Below are 18,925 nucleotides of genomic sequence, written 5' to 3'. Positions count from 1 at the left end.
TTGGACTTAGACACTATGTACATCACTGAGAAGGAAGATTACTGACTGAGTGTACTTGTGGCTGAATATTCCCTGCATATGTCATGAGTGTAAGGCTAATTACCAGGCTTGTAGCCACATTTCACTCTCATGGTGGTACCTCCCAGAGTTGATGGTAGCAACTCATCGGCTACAGTAAAGTACAGTATGTTTAAAATGACTTTCTTAACAACTATTGCTTTTGAAGACAGTGTTTGTACTGTATGTACAGGGCTCATGTAACAACCCAGTATAAACATTTCCTCACTTGGTTTACAACATTCAACATTCTGTAAACATAATCCTCTCAGCCACTGCAACATTCACAAGTCTGTAAACACAAATCTCTCAGCTATTACACCTTTCCTCATTCTGTAAACATTACAAATTCTCTCTGCCATTACAACATCCATCTCACGTGGTTTACAACATTCTCCATTCTGTACACATTATTCACTCAGCCATTATTAGTGACCTTATAAACATTCACCATTTTTTTGTAAACATTATTCTTACCCATTATAACATTCTTTTCACCAAATTACATCATTCACCATTCTGTAAACATTATTTCTGACACCAACTGAGTTATTATTTATGAAAAGCCATACCAGAAGAGCATCATCACCATCCACTAACTTTCAAGGTGGTAGACCAATCCACAACTTCTACCCTAATCTACCATACTATGTGAAGCTATATTTACTTTTATGAGCCTGGGGTTACTACTACTACTACTACTACTAGCTACTACTATTAATTTTTTTTTAATTAATTACATTATGTCCATTCATTTGGAAATTATATTGTGAAGATAAATACCAACCATCATAATAAATATACCAGTTTTATGTAAAAGTTAATAAAAAACTACTACTACTACTACTCTATCACTGCTACTACTACTACTTACTAATACTACTATTCTACCACTACTGCTTACTACTACTACTTACTGCTACTACCACTACCACTATTACCTCTTCTCACCGCATCTGAGAGCCATACAACTGCCAGTAATCCTCCGTCATCATCTCCGTCAACCGAGACACAGTGCGTTCGAAGGCAAACATTTCCTCCTCCCCAGTAAAGATGCTCAGGGTGCGGGTCTCACTGCTGCGTTCCTTCAAGCCCAGGTCATCCATTAACGACAGACTCTCCTTATCCGTGAACTCTGCCTCTCTCGCCTCACCTTGGAATATCTGAGTGTGAGGGACGCTACTCGTACACACTACACGCACCTGCAGGGAGTATCGGTAATTGAGAATACCTCTCCTTATGATTTATTAGTGTCGATTCTAGTGCTACACATACCTGGAAAGCATAAAAATAACTTGGAATGCAGTCACTACACGTTATATGTTGATTCGGTATACGATAATTCGCTACAAAGATAACAGAAAAGCTCCATCCCAAAATCCGATTTGTGATGAATTTCCCACTATTTTTTGTTTCAGTCTTGGGTAGGTGACTGTGGGAAGTTGAATTGACGTAACCCGCTTTTATAATGTGTTTCAATCTCCCAATTTACGAAAAAATCATTAAACGTTAACGTATGACCTAACGTAACCCCATCGTATAACGAGTAGCGACCATATGCTCCCTCATGACTGGGATAATTCTAGTACTCTATTCCAGCTGATGCCAAGGCTAAATTTACCTGGAGAGTGTACCAACAACTGAGAATATACCCTCTAACATTAAGACATACCCAGTACACTATTCTATACCATTTTATTTTATTTTTTTTTTTTTGCCTTATTTAGGAGATTCATATCTACCTAACTAAGGCCCATCAAATTTATCACAAATAAGCATTCAAATCATGGGAGTAACCCACTACCACCATGTGAAAAGAAACCAACTGTAATGATAACACTGCACTGCCTTTCTTATGGCTGGAACATTACCTTATTGTCGTAGAGAGTATCGATGAGATTGATAAAGCGTCGTGCCAGGCTCTTATCCTTGGGTGTAAGTATGGGTATGTCCCTGATGAACACAGTGTGGAAGGTACGACACAGCTGTAGATAGTCAGCTGGTCCGAGGGGCTGTGGAGTGGAGAAAATTACTGAACAACTGTGGAAAGTAATAATAATGTGATCGTAACTCCAAGATGGTCTGGCCATGTGGAGAGGATGGAGAATGAGAGACAGGCCAGATGAGTGTATGTGAGTGACATGGTGGGGGAGAGGAGCAGGGAAGACCAAGAAAGAGATGGAAGGATGGAGTGGAGAAACATATGAGTGGGGGTGGTGTAAGTTGAAGAATGAGAAACTGATCAGAAGAGCTAAATGGCAGAGGACTGAGCAATGTGGACGCAATTTATTTATGGCCACCCCTAACTGGGGCATCTGGCAAAAGAAAGACATACAGAATATTGATCCACTTTCACACTGAACAATTACGAATATCCATCCATCCATCCATGATCTAATCGTACGTTGCCCCATGAGAAGCATAGGAGCCTGGGGCTAGGAAAGTTGGTCCTGGCATTTAAGATGAGAGTGACCAGCCTCACTCATCCCTGAGTGGCATTACGTGAGCAATAAATCCCAGCCACCCCTTGGATATAAACATTCACCGGCTCAATCCGACTGGAGCAACTTTATTACCCACTAAACCACCAGGAGCCAAAATTTGGTTAAATGGTTATTAACCAGCGAGGTAAATGGTTTCCTGGTGTACAGGAAACCATTTGACTTGTAACTCAGTGTAGAGTTACCCACAGGCAGAAGGAAGAGAAAAGAATGAAGGAAAGAAAGACACAAGAGGGAGTGTAAGTCACCTGCAGGCAGAGGAAAGAGGAAAGAATGAAGGAAAGACAGAAAAGAATGGATGGAAGGAAGGATGAAGGAGAGGAAAGGGCAGAAACCCGAGAGCAGCACTACATCAAGTGAGTGGATAGTGAGCGCCCCCACCTACCACAAAATACGAATATCTAACATTATATTCTGAGAAGTTACTAGGCTCCAAACATTGTAATACCAAGTTTCAAAGATCACTGCTCACCATCTCATTACCTATTGTAACAAAGCGAATTGATGTTTGTCCACATTAATACAGTAAATTATATCCCTGTTATATGCTGCTCTTTTTGTGTTTTTTTGCAATTACATAATAGTTTGTAGGAAAAATATTGCTTATTTAAGTTCCACTGCCCTTTCTTTGTACAAACAAATACACACACACACACACAGAAGGAGTTAACATCAGCCATGGATACATACACGATCACACAGCTCTGAGAAAGTTGCATCCAATATGCCACCACAACTACGATGAAACGTGACATTGCGGCCAGAGTAACTCAGTGTTCGTTCCCTCACTATGTCTGTCTCATCGGCACTCAGCACCTACAGGAAAGGAAAAGCTTAGAAAGGACTGGAATAATTAACCTTCTCATGGTTCAGATAGCTCTTGAATTCCACTACAGGTAATGTCAGATAATTCTCGGGTAATGCACAACATTTCTGTTCATCTGAGAATACTATACATCACAGTAGCTTCAGAGAGTTAAAATCATGAACATTGAGGTGCATCCCTAACAGATAGGTATGACAACATACCTTAAAGAGAAGGTTTGCCTCAGCATCAGCATCACACTGGGATGACACAAAGAAGACTCGCCGAGCTCCATCCAGCCCCAGGGTACGATAGTCCCTCCCGGAGTCCAAGTTTACAACCTGAGGTTAAAATGAAAATAAAATCAAATAATGTCAAGCTCTGTTTTGAAGAATCCCCATTTTGAGGTTGTCCATGGCAGACCTGATTAGTTTTACTGACTGGAAGTTAAACCAAGCTGCAAAACCAAATACAGTAAATGCTTGATTTAACAAACTATTTCAGCCAACCCCCACTCCGTTATCTCAAACTTTCTGCTAAACTGAGTTCTGTAACCAAGGCTCAACGTAAAGGAAAATTTTCAGGTATTTCAAGGTATTTTCCACTAAATCCTTGAAGCCAGCCCAAACTTAGCAAAGTATGGTACGCACAGCAGTCTGAGCCCATAATTAATATCCCCAGAAATGTATTATTCTGTAAAGAATTCCCTTAATGGAATTATGCTTGGTTTAACAGAAATTTTCCGTTAAATAGGGCAAAAATACCAGAAAAAAATAATTCCGTAATCTCGGGCTTCCACTACGTTGGAGTTCATTAAATCAGGCATCTGCTGTAATTACTTCCTAACAATTGCTGGAAACTGTTGGGAAAAAGGAAATCCACAATGTGATATATGATCTGTAACAATGTGAGAGTCTCAGCTAGGACTCTGACTTTATTTACATGTGGCTGATTCTCCTGCCTAAAAGTGATGACTGTGCAGCTGATTGCCATTCCTGTTGCAACATTTCATTCCCAGGACTGATGATATCCAACCATCAACTCCTTATTCACAGAGTAACATACAGCAAGAAGAAGAAAACTTTGACACCTGTACTTCAACCATAAATGTAACTGCAACAGCCATAGTACTAAAACTGAATGCAAGTTTGATGTAAGGGAAGCCTATAATTGTTTACAGTTATTTATGGAACACCTGTGATTTTTTCTGTTACAGTGCATTGAAGCTGCATCAAAACTTAATGATGTCTTGCTTGGATCATTACAAACACAAACACACACACACATACAAACTCTCTCTCTCTCTCTCTTACCCTACAATGATGCTTAAGTATTGGAATGAAGGGCAGGAAGTTTGATCGCTGGAGTCCATTTTTATAGAGATCATCCGGCTTCCTATTACTGGTCGCCACCACCACCACACCACTGTTGAAGAGTTCAGTAAAGAGACGCTTCAGGATCATGGCATCACCTATGTCCGTTACCTGGGGTGTGAAGAAGGTCTTGCTTACTAAGAGAAATATCATCATCATGTGGAGAGAAAGGACTAGAAACTGACAAGGAGTGTATGTGAGAGAAGTGCAGGGGGGAAAGGGAAAGGAGAGACCAAGGTGATGAGAAGGTGGGGTGAGTGGGAGAGGTATACGAGAGGGAGGTGTGAGCTGGAAAAAGGCAGGCTGATATGGAGGTCATTTGTCTATGGTCACCTCTTTCACAATGACGGTACCTGGCTACTGAAGGAGGTATATCTGCAATATCATCATCAACCCAAGTCCCCAAGCTCTTTTTTTCCATCTAAGGATGGGGTGAAGTAGGCTGCAGAAAGTAAGACATGTGAAAAAAAAAATGACAGAGGGATAAGTAAAATAATCAAATCAGGATTCTGTCTGGTCTCATATGGGAATCTGGTGATAACAGAACTAAAACATGCAGTTTTTCTTTTATTAATGTGTGTTGTGGGAGAAAGAAAAATATAAGGTAACATATAACATGGATGTACATCGTTTTCGTTTTCGTTTTTAAAGGCTCCAACATGCTTGCATGTGTCGGCCTTGGTCACCTAATGGCGGCTCTCCATGCTGCACGATCCCTTGCAGCCTCCCTGTTCAGTCCCTTAACCCTAAGGTCACACTTAATGACCTCGTCCCATGTCTTTCTCGGTCTACCCCTCATAACCCCACCCCCAATATTAACACTTCTCACCTTCCTCACCCAACTATCATCCCCCATCCTCTCCACATGTCCAAACCACCTCAATCTACCTCTCCTCATCACAACACCAATACACTCCAGTCCCATCCTACCTCTCAACTCTTCCATTGTAAACCCAGCCCCTCCAGGCCTTGGACGCAGGGACGCACTGCACATCCACCTAATCATTGTCATTTCTGTACGTCTGAGCCGGCGATTGTCTTCCTCCTTCACTGCCCAGGTCTCACTGCCATACAGCATTACACTCCTAACACACGCTGCATACAAAGACCCCTTAGCACGTAGGGAGAGCCCCCTCAATGTCAGGAGAGGCAAGAGCTCCCTGAACTTCTTCCAACCACTTCTCACCCTAGCCACAGAGCTAGCTCCAGCCCCACCTCCAGCACACAACATGTCTCCTAAATAACAAAACTCTTCCACACACTCAAGAGATTCACCAGCAAGTTCAATTCTTTCACGTCTGACGATCTCCACCTGCTCACCCCGGCACGCCGTACACATAAAATCAGCATTATCTCGCAGTCTACCTCTGATACCACTACATCTCTTATGCACCCATTTATCACACACACCGCACAAGATGGAATTACTTCCCACGCCCTTGTGGCAAACTGCACATGGCCACTCTCCCTCGTCTTTGACAGTACCGCCACCAACCCTAGATATCATCACTTTTGTTTTATCTGCATTTACCCTTAAACCCTTTTGCCCCATACCATCTCTCCACTTCCTAAACCTTTCCTCCGCCTCCCTTTCATTCTCTGCAATCAACACCAAATCATCAGCATACAACAACTCCCACGGAGTCCGTTTCTAAAGTCACGTGAAAGGGCTTCAAGTACCATGATAAACAACATGGGACTCAAGACTGACCCCTGATGCACACCAACATTCACGGAAAACTCATCACTCAAATCTCCATTCACTCTCACCTGGGTGTGAGCACCCACATACATGGCCATAACCACCCTAACCAGCCACTCCTCCAAGCCAAGCTTTCTCATTGCCCACTTCACCACCTCTCTAGGGACTCTGTCAAAGGCCTTTTCCAAATCAACAAAAACAAAATAAAGATCCCTTCTCCTACCAATATATTTTTCCTGAAGCTGTCGAACAATGAATATGGCATCAGTGGTCCCCCTACCTGGCATAAACCCAAACTGCATCTCATCAATATTCACTCTTTCTCTAATCATACCTTCTAAAACTCTCTCCATTACCTTCATTATCTGATCTAAAAGCTTTATACCTCTATAATTCCCTCTTTCCAGGGCATCACCCTTCCCTTTATACACATTTACAATTACACTCTTCAGCCAATCATCTGGGACAACACACTCATAAATAATCCTATTTATCAGGTCAGTGACTAAACTCACCCCTATATCGCCTGAGGCCTTCAACATTTCGGCAGTCAACCCAGACACACCTGCTGCCTTCCCCACCCTCATCCTGCCTATTGCCTCACTCACAGTAGCAGTATCAATCAAAGGCCAAGGGCCAGACACTGGATCTGCTGGCTCCAAACCTTCCCTGTCCCAGTCAAACTCCTCATTCAACAACCGGTTATAATGCTCTCTCCATGCATCTTTAATATCCTCACTGTTCACCACTACCCTTCCTTCATCATTCTTCACACACTGCTCACCTATGATATCCCGATTATCCCTCTTCACCTGACCTGCCACCCTAAATATATTTTTCCTTTCCCCATGATTGAGGTTATCAAGTAATTGTCTCTGTGACTCAGACTTTGCCCTGTATACCTCTATATGTATGAATATTAAAGTGACACATGGTGGTGCTGGAGAGGGACACCTTCATGTGTTGTCAGCAATAAAACTAGCTGACTCTTCTCCCCAGTTATACATATGTCCCTCAATTACTGTACTCACTTATCCCTTGGAAGGAAGATGGCAGACTACAGGACAAGGGCATCTTGAACCTACAGTCCACTGGGTTCATGTTTAGATGAGTCTGGGGTCATGTTTGGAAATGTGCTCATTCCTACCTGCAGCTATAAGGCCTCCTAGTCCTAACAGAACAAAAAATTAGACCCCACAACTAATAATCCATGATATGAAAATTGTCAAAGTAGTTAAATAATGCTTCATAAGCAATGGTGTGGGCTATAGGTAGGAATGAGTCTCCTTGGTTGCTAGTCATCAACCCACCAATCTCACAACACTTGGCCACAACTTGAATACTAAGCTGTGGTTGCAAGAAATATGATGAGCCTTAGCTATGAGATAGGAAAGAGTCTCCTTGGGTACTGTAATTCATTCACATTAACATGGCTCAGATTTTTGGCCTTTTGTTATATCACATAACTTATTGGAAGAAAAAGACAATACTACAGCTCAATATTCTTCCATGTCTCTTCTTCATGACTAACATCATATTCTAGTGTTAATTTACTGCTACAGGTCAGCAGTCAAGATGGCACGATGGTAATTTTGGGCCATGTTAGAGTAAAATGAAAATAGTCAAATCCTCTCATTACATTTGCCCATCAACTGAGCAGAATGAGGTTAGGGATCCTTGTTAGGTTAAAACAAATGCACTATAACCCTGACCTGAAATTCATCAAAGCAGATGAACCACGCCTCAGCAGCGATGGTTCGGGCTACAGGAGGTATGGGGTCGTGGGGCCGGGAGCGAAGGGTGTACGTGCCACTGGGGTCGAAGTACCTCGCCTGGTCTGATGCCGTCACTCGTGCTACATTGGCTTTTTCTGCGTGGAGTCTGGCGTGGACGTCCAGCATGAAGGAGTGGAAATGCACCTGTTGACACAAAAATACTGTACCTTCATCATCATCATCATCAATCACCATCATCATTATCACTGTCAGTATTATTATTATTACCAGCATCACCACCGTCTGCATGAACTCTTGTGTGATCGCCAACATGGAGTGGCACTAAAACATCAACATCAATCATCATCATCATCATCATCACCATCTGCATAAAATGTAATATGGACATCCAGCATGAAGGAATGGAAGTAAAAACATTATCATCAATCATCATCATCATCATATTTTAATCTTTTTATTTTTATTTGATGGGAAAATGTCACTCATCTATCTATCTATCCATCTATTGTAAGATGCCATAATCCCATAAGGGGTGGCCACTTGTATGAGTTAGTTGTATCATGAGGAGGGGCACTAACTCTCTGCCAACCCGCTTGTTAACACGTAGGGAACACGTATGGGTTGGAAACAAGTCACTCATACAGCTTAAATATCATGCCATGGTTCCATAAAATTTGATGAGCTTCAGTTATTAAGTAGGAATGAGTCTCCTTGGTTACTAGCCAAATCAACACTAAAATCTAACAACACCTGGCCATCAACTGAGCTGAAAGAGGTTGGGGATCTTAGGTTACAGTAAACTGACTGTATCATATCATCATGACCATCATCATCCTTGCCCCCTTCCCCCACCAAGAATGAGATGATATAGGGTACAGAAAGGATGACATAAACATACGCCAACTAGGTAAACTAATCAACAACATGCTTTGTGAAATGGACCACATATTCATTCACTCCCCATTAAAGCTCCTGGAATCCTGACTCCACCTTACAAGTACAACAATCAGCACCTTTTCTTGAGATGGGGTAGGGGGGAGATTTCTCTTTACAGTGCATTTCACTCACCCATTAGTAAGGTTTATACTGATGCGTGCACACACACACACACACACACACACACACACACACACACACACACAAAAGCCAAACCCCTGTCGTATGCCCCTCCATTCATAATTCATCCAGTCAGCCTGATCCCCTGTCAGTTCCTTGGCCACACATACCTCCCGGCTCACACAGTCATTTACAGCAATATTATTAGGCTTATTAAACAGTATCTTGCCTTTTTAAATGTTGCTGTCTGCTGTGAAGTCAATGATAAAATATAGAAACACAGCCTATTAAAAAAATTGCAATCTCTTCTAATGTGGATATACCAATATCCTCTAATTAACAGAAACAGCTGTGCAATAAAAAATAAAAAGTTATGATATTTCTGAACACATCACTCCCATACAACAAGGGCTTAATAAACTTACTACATATCTTCAATTATTCTGATACTCCCTCTGAATCACCTATTAGCTCTGACACGATAATCCAGCAGGCCATTTTTACCTAGTCTCACTGGATATTCTCACACTTATTCTCATGTTCACTCTGCATTAAGGGGAGAGGTGTGAATGTTAAAGGTAGGGGTGTGAGAGGCAGACCAAAAGACCTGGGACAAGGGATATGGGACTGAGTAGGGAGGCAGCCAGAGATCGAGCAACGTGGAAAGGTGCCATTAGGTGACCACAGCCGATGCATGCAATATGTTGGAGCCTTTATAAAAAATATGAAGCAGACATTATGATTAAACATGATCATTGCCTATGCTCACTGCATATCTCCTCATTTACTGTCATACTCACTCTGCGTTTCCTCTCAGCCTGGACGCAGTGATAGAGCATGTCCATAAGCATCGTCTTCCCTGTGCCCACCTTACCCCAAACATACACCCCATGCCGCAACTCCACCCGACGCCCAATGCCCAGCCACTTTTGTAGCTTGTTTGGAGGTGCAGGGGGTATGTATCCTTGCAACTGAAAAAGAAGTTTGACGGAAAGTAAATGAAGTGCATGCTTGTACTATGTTTCTGAAGCTAAAAGTGAGGAGTGGAGGCAGCATGTGTCCCTGTAGCTGAAAGAAGAAATGGAAGGTGACTGCAGTGAAGGTATGTATCTTTGAAGCTGAAATGGAGGTGGAGGAGTTACTGTACGTATCCTTGTAGTAGAAACAGTGGAAGCAAGATGAATGGGGTATGTATTCTTGTAGCTGAAGGTAAGAAGTGGAGGTGAATAGCGATGAACATGCTGACTTAATGACACTGAGATATAGAAGGATAAAAGCACCATGTTAAACACAGTAGCTAGTGGATTTTTTTTTTTTTTTTATTATAATTTGAATACCTGTACTGCATTACTGAAAATTACATGGCACCAAATATAATAATAAAATACCGTATTAAATAATACACTATGACTGTCTACCTAATGCATTTCTTTCACTTTGTGATATCTGCTAGCTTACAGATGAAAGTATCCATAAATCAGTTAGTATGAACAAACAAGCATTTTAACTCAATCAGTCAGATGATGATGCTTTATTCTATTCCTGCTAACTCTATTTAGGAGAGATCTCTTGAAGGCATAGAGTTAAACATACATACATACATACCAAAATTATCCCATCCTTCCTCTTATGAAATCCCTGAACTGGGGTTGGCCTTAATACGGTACAACAGATGTTTTCTATGGACTGAAAGTTAAACCAAGCAACAAAACCAGCAACAGTGCAAGGTAATTGCATCCCAGCAGTTGCTTGAAACTGTTATGGGTTAAGTATAGTCCTTATTAAACTCATCAATATGAGATATATCCTAAGCTGAATAAAAGTACTTTAAGGTAACAGGAACATGATACCAAATACAACATCAGACTGAATGGTTTACTGGAAAGGGATGCCTTCACTTGGTGGATCCAGTGTCTGGTTATACTCATGTCCCTCAATGTCCTTATTCTCTAAAAGGAAAACAGTGGACTACAGGAGGCAGTCAACTTCAGCCTGCGGTCCACTGGATTAACATTCAGATGAGCCTGGGGTTGCAACTGCCACTACTGTACCTCATCATAACATCGCTGCAACTCTGCCACAATAACTTCCTGGTGGTCATCTGCTGTGAGCTTTCCAGACTCCACAGTGCGTTGATAAACAGCAAGAGGACCATCACCCCCCACCGCTGCAGCTGGGGCAGGCTGGGAGGAGAGGGGACGGGAAAACCTGGCTCCACTCTTACCCAGCCCTCTTACACACACCCTCACAACCACACCTCTGAGAAACAAAGAATTAGATTAGAATGGAATCTTATTAGAGTATTCTGGCTTCTCTCAAAGTTTTTATTCAGCTTGTAAGTGCTGAAGGTACCGTGCGATAGTCTGATCATGAGGAGAGAATGGAAAGTGAGAGACTGATTGAGTGAGTGTTGTGACATGAGTGAGGTGGAGGGATAGACCAAGAATGAGATGGAGGTATATGAATAAGGATTATGTGAAATGGACAGCAGGAAGCTTCATGGCAAGGACAGGTTGAAATGGAGGGGATCTGTTTATGCTCATCTCCTCTGGGATACCACATTGAGTACACCACTTCCCATTCGATCAGCGAAGTTAAGCAACGTTGGGTCTGGTTAGTACTTGGATGGGTGACCGCCTGGGAACACCAGATGCTGTTGGCATCCCTATGTCAAGTGGGGTTGGTGGAGGATTAGTGCCCCTTACTGTAAAACAATGAACTCTAAGCCCTTGGCCACCCCGTCTGGGATACATGGTGTCTGGCAATGAATGATGAACATGGCCAGACAAAAAAAAAAAAAAAAAAAAAAAAAAAAAAAAAGTGGCTGAGTTGGCATGTTACCTCACAGGTGTTATGAACAAATCAATTAAATGTTTAACAAGAAATTATGGAACAAAAGAGTACCGTAATTTCTTCATGAATCTGTAGCTACTGGATAGGTTTCGGTAATTTTTTTGTAATTCCCAGGATTATTTTTGACAACTCATGCAAATGTCACCAATTTTATGTTTATAATAATGTTAGTTTATACCAACAATTTTTTAAATATTTTTTTAACCCTATACTTTTGGAAGTTTAAGCATGTGCCTGCTGCTTCTCATTATAATTACCAATATGTTTACTAATCATATTATTCTAGAACCATATGATAGTTCTCCCAGCTAGCTGTAGCCTTCAGCACACTTCACCAGCCACTCTCTTATTCCTCTTCTTATTTCTGTCATTGTCCTCTTCTTTTTTCTGTCACTGTGACCAGATTGCCATCTGTATTGGGCTGCTGACATGCCTCATGCCTCTTTAACTCCCAGGCACAGTGGTCCTCGTAGGTGAGTATAGCTACATAAATGAACACCACCTGCTGGTTCTACAGGATGAATTCAGGCCTGTGGGAGGGATGTAAGGTTGCATTTTTTTTACAAGAAAACAGAATTGGTCAATATATACAGCAGCTAAAAATTTGAAAATAAGAAAAACTTGCATAAAGAACGATTTGGGGATGCAGAAAGATAAATTAGAATTATGCAACACAAATTACTAACATAAGCTTGACCACCACACAGTCACAAACTGGAATCGAAGTGATCGTTTGTATGGCAAACATGATGCAGTCTGTAACTTAGGAATTTATTTCCATAAGCCTTTGAGCCTGTGGTGATACAAGGCCACTGAATCATCCAAGTAACCAACGTCACTTCTGTGTGCAACCCAAACACAGGCACCCATTTTATCAACCAGTACCATCCCACAGAGCGTGAGTGAACAACGTAATCACGATGCCTGCTGCCCACACCAGGATTCGTACTCGGGTGCTACTACTGGGCCAGCAGCTTCGTGGCTAACAATGCTAACTACTCGGCTAACACCGCACTCGACCAGCAGGGCAGTGGCCGAGTGTCAAAGAGGGATTCCTTGCACTACTGAAGCGATTTTTTGTTCATCAATAGAACATGATCATGTCGGCGGTTGAGTGACTTGGTCTAATAATAACCCAACCGTCCTCTTCTCTCGCTATATTCTCAAGCACGTCTCTGTACGATGAATAAAGTGGCTTCTCACCTAAAATACATTACTGGAGGTAGAATTTTCAGCTTCAGGAGCACATGGTTGAAGATTGAAAATTCGGGCGAACTAGATCAGCTGATGAGCATCAGCTGACTGTTTACTGGACGTTTCGCTTAGTGAAATTTATCGGAACTTGTCCCACATATTGCCTTTACGGCATATCTTAATAAAAAGAAATCTAGATCTGTCAACCTTATCATCGTCTCGCTCTATAAGACATGATTAAGGTCGATAACACCGTACCCAATTTACAGTTTCACGGGACGAGCGGATAAGTTATTATCCCGGAAACTCGATAAATACTGTAATACAAGATTACATTGCTTTTGGTTTTACACGAGTGAAATGAGATAAATGAACACACACACACACACACACACTGCGTATTATGAGCCAGTGTTTCCTTTCTCTCTCTCTAATCTATTCCACATCATGCGACAATGCTCAGCAGGGTATAAACTAAACTCGACAATAAATTCATAGATATCGCTTCTCGGCCTTTTGGCTAAGATCAGTAAAGTCAAGGATGTGGGTGACGGGACCAAAGAGATCATTTCCTTTGTTGACTTCTGACTGTACAGGAATGATTCAGGAAGTCACATGCCACTGCCTCATCATTTGTGCTATGGACCAGTTTGGCGGTTTGTGACATTTTATTTTAGCGTAATGGTATCTCCTGTATATTAATGACGCAGTAGTATAACTTAATGACATTGCTTTCATTTATAAACGCGTTGGTCACTTAATAACCGGTCATTGTTAATAGCAGCACTACTCTACGCCAAAAGATGCGAATAATGTAACAAAGGTCGCGCCGAGGTAGTTCTCAGTTGACAACACAAGCCAGCGAGAGGAGGTAGGCAGCTGCGAGCTCTATTATGCTAATTCTCTTCTGATGTTTAGTGTGCTCATTATGGGGTATTAAGGTCATTGCTTTTACTCGTATGGAACAGATTGGCAGTGTTTGTGGTGCTGTTATATTTAGCAATGAAAACAGTTTGATCATTTGACATGCGCAGGAAGTAATTAGGCTGACTTGCATTTTGAAGTATACTTGCACACTATAATATTGGTTAATATTCATTAATATAATGATTCGAATATCAGCCCATACACACATGTAAAGAATAACTAGATTAACAAACAATGCCAGGGTATTGTGTTATTCCCGTCCTTAATTGACCCAACTCCCGTGCCCACCCCCAAAAAAGATATCAAGCCACAACTGGAATTGAAATACAGTATTATGAAATATTTTCCATTTCCATTTCACCGTTTGCTAACCTTTTTCCTTTCTTACACTTTCATCGCAAATGACCCCTGGGGTTATTAATGACCCCCAGGGGGGATTAATGACCTCAAAGGGGGAGGAGTTAATCGATGATGGGAATGTTGAAGAAAACTGTCAGCAGATGGTGAAATTTAAACAGATAGTACTTGAAACAGATTCTAGTCATGGCTTCTGCTAAAAATTCACCAAAATGTAGGCAGTGTTAGGTTGTGATTGATTGTGTTGGGATAAGTGAGTTGGTGTTGACAAAAATCACAAGGAGAATAAGGCAGGACTACACTCAGCATAATGCATGGCTCACATTTCAATAGGTATTTTAGAAGGCAGCAGTCCTTAATTGTTTTTCCCAGTGTTGTTGGTTCGTGCTTAAGAAAATATGATATTTTTTGCTGCAAGATATTTTGATCCAAACGGAATTTGTGATACAGAAAAATTAACCTAACTACAGTATTATTATTATTATTATTACAGTACTTTATATATTTTGGGAGGAGGGTGAGGGAGCTAGAGATAATGGAAGCCTAAAGCAACCACTTAAATGTATTGCTTTTACCTGGAATTGGCACTGGCTACCTTCAAACACAACCAAATGCTCAAACACAAGCAAAATAAAGTAATTCTCTTGTTCCCTGCCTACCACAGGATGAGGGTGGGTATCATTTTATTTGCGGTGGTGGTGGTGGCGGTGGCAGGTGAGGAGGCGCCACTGTCGGAGGAGTTCATCAACCTTCTGCAGAATGAAGAGAATATGACATGGAAGGTGAGGAGGGCAGATGCTGATTCTCCTAATACCAGGTCGGTTCATTTTCCCTCAGGGCCCAGGGAGGCGTGGCTTGTGTGTGAAGTCAGTCGGCTTAAGTAACAGAAAATATATAAAAGGGCAGACTCAAATTAAACATTTATAATAAAGGAAAACGAAGAAGGGGAAGAAGTGCGGACTCATTTAACCGTATAACATAGCAGTAGGTTCCCTCACACCCCTACGCCTTCCCTCACACACCCCATACCTTCCCTCACACATTTCAGTCCCTTCCCTCACTTCGGACTGAAAATGTGTCATGATCTGGAGAGTGCAGCGTACATCCACTCACCACCACGGTCAGGCATCAACTGAACTTGGGTTTCGTGCAAGCTGACATCACTCCGATGCTCCGCCCCCTGCACCAGCTTGGACCTGTTTTAGATGGAAGTGATCTGACTTGGTGTTAGTAAACTTAGGGCAGACGGGGAGAAAAGTTGCTGATAGAGTGATAAAAGAGAATTAGGTTTAGAGTCGTATGCTTAAACTTTTACCCCTTCAGTATGATAATGTCTATATCTGTCTGTCTATCTATTGCCAGATGCCTCAGTTCCTTAAGGGGTGGCCACTGCTTTCAAAGAACCAGCAACCTTTCTTCCTTGTAATCTTTCAAGCACTTCACCCTCTAAACTTCCGTCCTTACTCATCTCGCTTCCCAAGTACAGTACTTAAACACACACATTTTCCATTTTCTCCTTATCCAGCCTGACTGTACATTTAGTGGCTTCATTTCTTTCCAAAGATCATAACTTTACTCTTCTCTACAATTCACCTTTAGATTCCATTTCTTACACACTATCCCAAACTCAATCACAAAGCCTTGCATTTCCCATTTCATCTTCACTTTAGTACCATCTGCAAACAAAAGTAGCTACAGGGAGTTTCCAAACACTACCCTTTCTCATCAGGGACACTCCAACAACCACTGCCCTACCTTGTACCTCTTTTATAACCCCATCCATATACAGATTGAACAGCCGTGGAGACATGGCATCTCTGATGATGTACTATTCCATTTTATTCTTGCTCTACAGATTATTTAATTAAAGTTATGAACATCTCTTGTACTGAGGGGTTTAATGAAGGATATAATTATATAATCTGTACAGCTCATAAATCTTATTAAAAAAAAAAAAAGAAAGAAACTAACAAGTAAGAATAAGGTGGAAAAAATACATATCAGATTGAAGGGGTCGAATTGCCAGGTGGAAAGTAAGTCCTTGAATTCTGAAGGGCATTTAAGGAACACCTGTGGTTGTTAGGGATAGTCAGCATGCATCCCACATTACAAAATTTTTATGATGACTTTAGCATGTTTTAGTTTTTGTTCAGGTATATCAAAAGAGGTCTGGATGATAACTTGTTCAGCCGTAGTTATGGTGTATCAAAAGTGGTTTGGATGATGATGATAAGTTCACCCTATTCAGTTTTGGTTAAGTTATATCATTTATGGGTTCTCAGTAGCAGTCTTAGCTATCAGGAAAACAAACTCCTAACCAACCTTAAGTCTCACTGTACCCCAGGCTGGTCGTAACTTCAACGAGAACCTGTCGATGAGGTATGTCCGGCGGCTGATGGGGGTTCACCCAGACTCCAAATTGCACCTCCCACCCCCCATCCAGCACACCATATCAGCAGAGTTCAGGCTCCCTGACGAGTTTGATTCACGCAAGGAGTGGCCCATGTGTCCCACCATCAATGAGATCAGGGACCAGGGATCATGTGGCTCATGCTGGGTAAGAAAATGCATATGTTTAGAGACATTAACATTTGCAGCCTTCCTTAGGTTGATTTTCATCAGATTAGAGTCAGCATACTACGACAAGTCCTGTTTAGCAGGCTTTACTCATATATTACTATTTTAAGTACTGTAACAGTACTGTAGGAGGATGTACATGATATTAAACAAGTTCTGCTTTACAGGCTTTTGGAGCAGTTGAGGTGATGAGTGACAGGGTGTGCATCCACAGCAAGGGTCAACAGAACTTCCACTACTCTTCTGAAAACCTGGTGTCATGTTGTCACATCTGTGGCTTTGGCTGCAATGGTGGATTCCCCGGGTCTGCCTTCACATACTGGGTGAACACAGGCTTGGTGTCTGGTGGGGCATACAACTCCAGCCAGGGGTGTCAGCCGTACCTCATCGCCCCATGTGAGCACCACGTCAAGGGAGAGCGACCCAAGTGTACCGAGGGAGGTAGCACCCCAAGATGTGTTAAAACCTGTGAGGCTGGGTATGCAGTGGACTACAACCATGACTTGCACAAAGGCTCAAAGGCTTACTCCATTCCAAAGGACGAGGACCAGATCAAGTACGAGATCTTGAAGAATGGACCCGTGGAAGGAGCATTCACTGTGTATGCCGACTTCCTTCACTATAAGTCTGGGGTGTACCAGCATCGTCATGGCTTGGCACTGGGAGGTCATGCTATCAGAGTCCTAGGATGGGGAGTGGAGAATGATACACCCTATTGGCTCTGTGCTAACTCCTGGAACACTGACTGGGGTGATCACGGCCTCTTCAAGATCCTCCGTGGCTCTGATCACTGTGGCATTGAGAGTGAGATAACTGCTGGCCTCCCTCAACCCCAGTAAAGACTGAAATATAATCAGTTAAGAGAGGGAGGGATAAGGACTGAAGAATAATGAAAGGAGGGAGGGATAAAACATACAGACAGAAGGTTAATAAGGAGAGATAAAATGTACAGGTTGATGAATAAAAGGAAGTAATAATACATAATGCACAATGAAGATTAGTAAGAATGTTACATAAAATAAAAGGCTTGAAGAATAAATGGGAATGGAGAAATGGAGCTTGGAGATTGGCTTAAAAAGAAATATAAAAGATAAGAAAGGAGAGAGCAAAAATGCCAATATGGAAAAAGAAGATTTTTATCAACAAAATGCATTCGACTAATGAATTTTACATTGATTTTTTTTTTTTTTTTTTTAATTCAGTTCCCATAATGTTGCCTAATTATATTTTAGTTTTTGCTTGGCCCTATAAACAGTGTACCTACTCTGTAATGGTACAGTTTTTACTTTTATTATACTGTATATTGAATGGTGCCATAATATTAGCAGCGTTTTCTGTTTTATGGTACTTTAGCTGCTAAATGCTTCTGTCCTGTATTATCTGCAGTTTTGTCTAGCAGTTGTGTGTACACTGTAATGTGTTCACTTCTTGTGCACAATGTGGTTTTAAGGCAATTTGGAGTTTATCTGTACAAAAAGCACTAACTTTGAGCTTTCTAATTGTGATTTTCAGCCAGAATGTGTTTTTCTATTATCATAATATCTAAAGATGTATCGTATTCACTGAGTTTGTGGAAGATTTTATGGTGTACATTTCTCAAGAATTAATTATAATTGGAAAGGATTAAAAGTATATTACATTCCCCATCAGACTGTATTAAGTTCAAATAGATAATGTTGTTGCTACCATTTTAGTGTCTTATATATCGTACTATAAAATGTATTAATGCTCAAGTGTTGTTCTCATGTTAATAAAATTAGATTGGTATAATGCTGTTCTTAATTCCC

General features: G+C 41.5%; 2 protein-coding genes and 1 pseudogene across 2 annotated transcripts; 2 read left to right on the top strand and 1 right to left on the bottom strand.

The window, feature by feature from the left end:
* Nucleotides 1-1,004: 1,004 nt before the first annotated feature.
* LOC145391106 (AFG1-like ATPase) lies at nucleotides 1,005-12,831 on the bottom strand. The gene is made up of 9 exons (XM_080265802.1): nucleotides 12,770-12,831; nucleotides 11,282-11,489; nucleotides 10,031-10,201; nucleotides 8,151-8,357; nucleotides 4,677-4,847; nucleotides 3,588-3,704; nucleotides 3,249-3,374; nucleotides 1,929-2,069; nucleotides 1,005-1,259 (listed from the first exon to the last, which is right to left on the bottom strand). The coding sequence occupies exons 1-9, from the start codon at nucleotides 12,829-12,831 to the stop codon at nucleotides 1,005-1,007; spliced, it is 1,458 nt and encodes a 485-aa protein (XP_080121928.1).
* LOC145392467 (5S ribosomal RNA) lies at nucleotides 11,774-11,892 on the top strand (annotated as a pseudogene).
* A 1,297-nt stretch (nucleotides 12,832-14,128) lies between the features above and the next one.
* CtsB (Cathepsin B) lies at nucleotides 14,129-18,925 on the top strand. The gene is made up of 4 exons (XM_080265476.1): nucleotides 14,129-14,148; nucleotides 15,226-15,343; nucleotides 16,906-17,118; nucleotides 17,306-18,925. Exons 2-4 carry the CDS (start codon nucleotides 15,227-15,229, stop codon nucleotides 17,975-17,977), a joined length of 1,002 nt encoding a protein of 333 aa, XP_080121602.1. The 5' UTR covers nucleotides 14,129-14,148; nucleotide 15,226; the 3' UTR covers nucleotides 17,978-18,925.

The sequence above is a fragment of the Coenobita brevimanus genome, chromosome 2 (assembly GCF_032717465.1).
Source record: "Coenobita brevimanus isolate Jiangsu-jjx chromosome 2, ASM3271746v2, whole genome shotgun sequence".
NCBI lineage: Eukaryota > Metazoa > Arthropoda > Malacostraca > Decapoda > Coenobitidae > Coenobita > Coenobita brevimanus.
Note: the sequence above shows the minus strand (reverse complement) of the source record. Positions and strands in the feature narration are given on the sequence as shown.